The sequence below is a fragment of the Pinus tabuliformis genome, chromosome 3_1, assembly GCF_031772625.1.
Source record: "Pinus tabuliformis cultivar Carrire ecotype Pingquan chromosome 3_1, CPIR1, whole genome shotgun sequence".
NCBI classification, from domain to species: domain Eukaryota; kingdom Viridiplantae; phylum Streptophyta; class Pinopsida; order Pinales; family Pinaceae; genus Pinus; species Pinus tabuliformis.
The window spans coordinates 889,565,795-889,572,852 of NC_142301.1; the positions used below are offsets into that span (position 1 = coordinate 889,565,795).

Genomic DNA, 7,058 nt, shown 5'->3' on the forward strand with positions numbered 1-7,058 from the left:
TTTAACTTGAGCCAAAACATTTCACTTTTACAAAGGTACACCTGTCATCATTTGAATGGCTATGATATCTTCATTTGGTCTCTTAAATGTCCGTCAGATGTTTCCTTTGAAAATTTCTGATCATCCTATCAAACTGTTTGTCTGCGTTAAAAAACAACACCGCTACGAAACTGTTGTGTAATTTCAAAAACACAGTCTTTCTTTCATTCAAACCGAACTCCTAATTGTTTGCATTGAAGCAGATACGTTTTCAGTGTGATTCTCACTAATGCAAGTAACAACAATGAGCCTGACATCTTTGTCTTGGTGCCTTAGAAACTCTGGCTTTACCAATGCACTCATGGATGGAATCACTGCATCCTGCATTATCTCAGAAGGTTACTGTTCCACCATAGATAAATAGTCCTCCACTTTCTGAAATTCCTGAACTGTACTTGAAACATTTGGCAGAGGCAACTGAAGTGGTTGTTAACAAATATCATAAATAATCTCATGGTTTGCCAACCATCCAAGTACACGGTACCAGTTTAAAAATATATTCCTTGGGCCCTGCTGATAGAGAACAGGGAACTGCAAACATACTTCAGATGAAACCTCTTACTCAAAAACCCCCAAAGATATGACTGGCAGTGATGTCAAAATAATATTGAAAAGCAGCATATACCAATCATCATATATGGGCTGTCCAATTCGAAAATCCTTCCCCTCAGGCTTTTCTGCATTATTAAATTTGCCTCCTTTGCAACTTTACATTTGCGAGATTCTGCAGCAGCCAAAGACATAGCCTCTTGTGCTTGCTTTGCTGTCTGTTGTAACTCTGCTTCTTGTTGTTTGCATCTGTGTGTCAAGTTCCCATATTTCCTGTCCTCGGAGGTAATTTCCCACATGTAGGTGCTATTGGCTTGCTGGGATCATCAATAACTAAGGGCTTTTCATCTGCTACCAGAAGTTTCCCTAACAAATCACACTCTTGGAACAGGTGATCAATAACAGTAGTACTGTTGCTTTCTAAGCATGAGCTTATGATACACTCCACATAATGATGCAGACTATTGTTGAAGGGGTACTCGAAAAAAAAGTTTGATAACTGTCTGAAGAGCACCCAAACGAACCAACTCCTGCCAAGCAACTTCACTCCCACTCTTCAACAAGACTGCAATGAATTCCACTATCTTTAAACGATGCATTCCGAAAGGAGGTCTTAATTCTCCATATGTGGTAGGCAGAACATTTGCATCAGAAGACACATTCAACAGCTCTAGCAGTTTACCAAGGCCGTGTAGCATGCCATCCACTGTCTCAGGATTTGGAGTTATAACTGGCTCAATGATATGATTTCCCCATGCTGAACCAGCTGCTCCCAATGCTGATCTTTTTGGGTCCAACAATGAAATGCATACGGACAACGAATGCACTAATGTAGATTTCGACTGTGGGTTCTCTAAGGCATTACAAAAAAGTCGTTCCACAAAGCTTGGGCTGGAAAGCTTCAAGGCCAGTGCAGATGGAGCAAGATGAGTTATAGCACAAAGTGTTTCTGCTGCATTTTGATGTACTGCAGCACAATTCGTTGAGCTCAATGCATCTACAAGCATTTCTAGCAAGTTAGTATCAGCTAACCATTGCAAAGCATCAACATGATATGCATACATATGATTGTCAGCTCCAACTAGCCTGATCAATACCTCCATGATCGATGGAATACCAATCAAATTCACCAATTTAGCCAGTATCTCTTGATGTGCTTGAATATAACGAATGGTGGCTACCGTCTTCCTTAACAACAAGCAGATTACAACCTTGCTAAAGTATCCAACCAGCAAGGTTCTATGGAGCCGGTCAGATTCCAAGAAGGAAAACAGTAAATTCATTAACTCTTCCTCTTCAACCAGTGTCTTGAGAATAATGTCAATTTCACAAGAGAATATCTCACACGCTATAAATGGAAACCTGAAAGCTCGCTTACTTTCTGCACCATCTGGTGGCTCTTGTACAATGTAACATAGCATTTGTTGCATTTGTTCCTTGCCTCGAAGAAAATTAATAAGGCGATTGTTGATAGTCTTGCACTCTTGAATAATTTCCTCCTCGGCAAAGAGGTCTTCAACTGTACATGTTTCTTTGTCCAAAATTGAATCCACCGCTGAAGGGGGCGAGAAACCAGTCATCCGCCAAAACATTTTTCCCAGCTTGCCTTCTTCTCTTGCTCTTCTTCAACTGTGGATCTGCCAATCCCCGGACGTATCGCTGTATTTGGAATTGCGGGAATTGAGGGTTTCGGAGTAGCAGGTGGAACCCAGGAGAATGAACCCTCAACCCCTTTCCCAAAATAATAGGAACGAATGGCAAAGAAGAAAAGTTGGGCCTGGTGTAGGAGGAATTCCTGATCTCTGAAAACTGTAAGTCCTTCCTTTAAACTTAATTGAAACCAATCCCGGCATGTTACCCTATTACCAGTCCAGTTGTGGAAATACTCATGACCAATAACACCCAAGATAGCAGCATAGTCTGCATCCGTTGCAGTTTGTGGGGATGCCAAAACAAACCTTGAATTAAATATATTAAGGCTCTTGTTCTCCAGCGTTCCTATGTTAAAATCAGGTACTGCCACGATGTTGAATAGATCAAGGTCATATTCCAGACCAAAGACATCCTCATCCCATTTCATGGCCGCCTTAAGGGAATACATGGCATGAGCAGTCTTTGATATATCATCTGCAGGAGTCCAAATGCGAAGTGAAACTTGGCGTCCTTATCGTGTAATGAATGTATCATTTCTACTGACTACTTGGCCAGCAACCAAAGTAAATAGATAACACGGCTTCTTGAAAAGATTTTCCCAGACAGCATAGTGTCTGCCCTCCTTCAGATCCTCCTGCTCTATTAGATTTCCATTATAATAGAGGAGACTGACTGAGAAAGGGCCTTCAATGTCATCACAAAAGCTGCTTCCTGAGAATGATCCCCGTCAAAACATATGCAGACAAAGGCAACCTTGACTTCCATTCGACTTCATAATAATTTATATTACCGCTATCCCCTTTGATGCCAACAGAGCCTGCACGTGTCAAGACCGACATGTAAGACCTTACACATGCTATTCCCGTAAAATTCTTGCAGAAAATATGACAGCTGGTGTGAGATGTGCTATGGATCAGCACGAATTCCCCATTTCGTAGCGCAGTTAGTGCAAAGTCGGTGTTTTTCGCTACGAAATCACTAAAACAGGTTACGCTGCGAAACTGCTAAAGGATTTATGCGCTGCAAAAACACTTTGTCCTTAAGCTAGTCTGAGCAATTTTGGCAACAAAATTTTCAATTATAACAGGCTAGAGAAGGAAAACCATGTAATTGGTCCAGCATACTAGTTCATTAGCTAAAGGAACAAGTAGCGAAAGCTCGACAGTCACCCAGAGGTATGCATGCAGAGATTTACATTTTCGCCTACATCCTAGATGCAGTCTGTACTCGATAGGAGTTCCCGAGATTGGAGTGGGCAGGGTCACCAGTGGAGACTACTGTGAACACACATTTCAAGTTGTTGTCCAAATGCAGCTTCAAAGGAGTAATCACACGACTGTCCGATCATTTTTTCACCCCTCTGTACAAGATGATATTCGAACAGGATCCACCTTGCATGTCAAAGGAAGCAATGGAGGCATTAATATGCATTTTAGATTGGTATGCCTCACCGTCTAGCACTTTCATCTGAATTTTCAGTGTGGAGAAGCCTCTACATTCTCTGCCAAAGTTTACCTTGCATGTACTTGTCATGCAGGAAGTATCATATCACATCTCGACAGGATTGACAGCTAGAGTGCATCGGAACAAGAAGGCACCATGGCCCACTCTTCCGTTGCGCATTGGGGTATATGAGATATGGAGTAGCAAGAAAGCAGATGTCAAAGAAGAACTAATGAAGAAGTACCCATTCGACCTCCGAATCTACAATCTGTATGACCCACATTGCATTGTGAAAGATCATTGCATGAGAGTTTAGTTCAACTAGATCCACGGGGCATGTCATTGGGCTGAGGAGGACCCATGGAGATATTGCTACAGATTCTCTAGACCCAATGAACCAGTCGGCTTTGTTGTGGAGTGGTTAGCGAAGAAAAATGAAGGAGCATCACGAAGAGCACCAGCAGTAGCAATAGTGGTAGTAGAGGCAAGCATAACAGTGCACGATAAAGGTAAGAGGAAGATTGTGAATTGCATGGAGGAGGAGAAAAGCTACAAGTTTCGAGCAGATCCACTTGTAGAGAAAGCGGCTATGGCTATAAAGGCAAAGAGGCAGTAGCGCGACAAGAGAATCTTGTGAAGGCAGAAGGAAAAGAACAAAATGGAAGAAGTAGAGAAGGAGTTGCATGAGATGAGGGAGAAACTTTGAAAGGAACAAGAGTTGTGCAAACAGGAGAGGGAAGCACAACAATAGCAAATATAGCAGGGGGCACAACATGTACAAACAGACAATGCAACGCCCGTACAAGTAGTTGATTCATCTTAACAGTTGGCATCAGGCGAATAAGGTGAACCATCACAGGGGCAAGACTTTGCTCATGAGATAAAACAAGCACTTCAACAGTTGGATGCAGACATGGAGCAGTAGGTGTTGGAACAAGACACCGACCTCATGTCGCACCACAAAGAGGTCGAATCACCCACTTAAATGCATCCAGATGATGAGCAAGTCTCGAATGACCAAGGAGGCACTTAGAGCCTTGGTGATCAACCAAAAGAAGAGATGCACAACATCTCGTTTGATGAATCCCAACATAGAGTTGCATAGTCTCGCAGAGTGTCAACTCCAAAGGATCATACGTCTCCTGCGCAAGTTGAGGAATGAGTGATCATGAATGATGTGTGCAAACATCTAGCTAACTTGGTTGATGTAACCAAAGTGGATTCTGAAGCCACTAGCTCAAGTGTTCACTTCCTAATAGCTAAGAATGAGTTAATGGAAAAGGAAGTACAAACGGCCAAGCAAGGAGGAGACTTGGTGACAATGTCCACCCAAGCTGAACTGAAGAAGATAATACTAGATGAAGTATTGCCCCTTGACATATTTATGCGAGCATTTTACTTAAAGTTTGGTACGTGCACAAGGGAGTCATCCATCTCAACGGATGGCAGTAGCACTATGCTAAAAGAGCACTTATCTTGATAAACTTGCATGCCGTTGTTGATGACATGCAAACATGGATGATGAAGTACAAGGGAGACCCACTTCACTTGCCTAAGATGAAGAGGGTCAATGCGGCCCAGCTGAAATCACATATTCGGAGTCAAATTCGGAATTACAGAGAACTCCCACAGTTCATCACTAGAATATAGGCTTCCCATGCACGAGTATTAAAAAGTATGGATGTTGTGGTGCGCAAATATGCAATCCCATCACTTGGGACTCTCATCTAGGCGAAGACAAAGAAATAGGTCTGACTCAAGCTTGACTTGTACTTAGACAAGTTGATGTGCATTGCCACCAGCCCAGACTTGCCCATCAGTGTAGACATCATGCACAAGTATGTTACTAGTTTGGCCACCTTGAAGACAATGATGCACATGCTTTCAGATGAGATGGATAGAGGAGCCCGAGCAGTGTACCCGGATGCTATGGAGGAAAGGGTCACGTTTCAGACAGATGTCACTGTGGAACACATGGACACCATCGAGGACTATAGATCTTGGCATCAATATGTTACTATCAATCAGCATGAAGATGTTGAGGAGTTGGACTTCCATGGTTTTCTAAGTCAGAGTGATGTCTAGTTTGGCTTTCTCAAGCCAATTGTGTTCACATGGGTACATGTGCATTGTAATGTGAAGTCATGTCAAGTGTAATTCAAGTGTCAATAGTGGATGTAACAGTCATAGAGTAGGTGAAGAGTCATGAGGGTAGTTGAGCAGTCACAAAGGGGAATGTCAAGGGCCACCCCACCCTTTGCTATAAATAGTTCCTCATAACTCATTGTATAGGATTTTTGTTAGCCAAGCTTCTGATAAGACTATCTTGGAGAGAGCTTCAACAATATTGTAACGCACCTTGGCTTCTCCATTGCACAGAGCTAGTACATCTCTTTGGAGGAGTAGGCGAATGTGGCTGTAACGTTCCACTATTGGGGCTAGCAAGTTTACATGGATGTATTGTATGATTGGAACTTACACTTGTCTATATAATAAGAGCCAACATGTTTTCATGCATATGTTGTTATTGTTGTTGGACTGTTCTGGTTGTTGTAGCAGTGTATGTTGTTTAACTTATGTAGTTGTATATGAACTGTTTTGTATGCAATTATATGAATCTTGTTGCAGATGTGTTGTTGGTTTAACCATCACTTTGGATTGCTAGCTAACCTGCTTTCCATCATGTGATGCATCTTCGCTCGTGTGTTCCCTCCCCTGCTAAGTATTATTATAGGTTGCCAAGGGGTGCACTCTCAACCCCCATGTGTTTGAACCTCTCATACACCTTCCTTGACTCACTGCAGCGGTCACACCCTTGATACTAACATATTTATCTTACTTACCTCTGTGTGACATCGCGGTCAAGGCATTACCATACAACCCACTGCTAGGACTCCTACACCAAATGGTTTGAGGTCTAATTGGGACTTATTTACTAGGGAGATCCCCTTGACATGTTAGCAGGTCTAGCACCGTCAACATTTCTGGCGCTAGAAGGAGGGCCAGATGACAAGTTGTGTCCTCTCATCCAATTTTGAACCTTTACATACCTTTCATGGATTATTGCACCCTTCTCCCCCTGCGATGTTTTTTGAATCGTGAAGATGTCTCCATCACGGGTGAGTTTTTTGATCTCTTGTCCACTTACATGTATGATGGTGAAGGCAAAGTGGCCTAGCCTGAGTATTTACATGACTTTCTTTCCATGCTTCATGAGGAAGATGGGTGTTTTAATGAACATGACAGCTTGCTACTTGCACACACACTTCGTGAATCACCACAACGTTGGTTGCTCAGCCTACCATCTGACAACATGCAATCACTTGAGCATTTCTGTGATCTTATTGAAGACACTTTCTATCATTTTGATCCAG

At 42.5% G+C, this 7,058-nt stretch overlaps 1 protein-coding gene across 1 annotated transcript; it reads right to left on the minus strand.

Moving 5' to 3' along the window:
- Positions 1-1,005: 1,005 nt before the first annotated feature.
- On the minus strand, positions 1,006-2,361 carry LOC149190471 (uncharacterized). The gene has a single exon (XM_089412185.1). The coding sequence runs from the start codon at positions 2,178-2,180 to the stop codon at positions 1,050-1,052; it is 1,131 nt and encodes a 376-aa protein (XP_089268311.1). The 5' UTR covers positions 2,181-2,361; the 3' UTR covers positions 1,006-1,049.
- Between the last annotated feature and the right edge of the window lie 4,697 nt (positions 2,362-7,058).

Coding starts and splice junctions, on each gene's coding strand:
- LOC149190471 (XM_089412185.1), bottom strand. CDS start 2,180: ATGTTTTGGCGGATGACTGGTTTCTCGCCCCCTTCAGCGGTGGATTCA.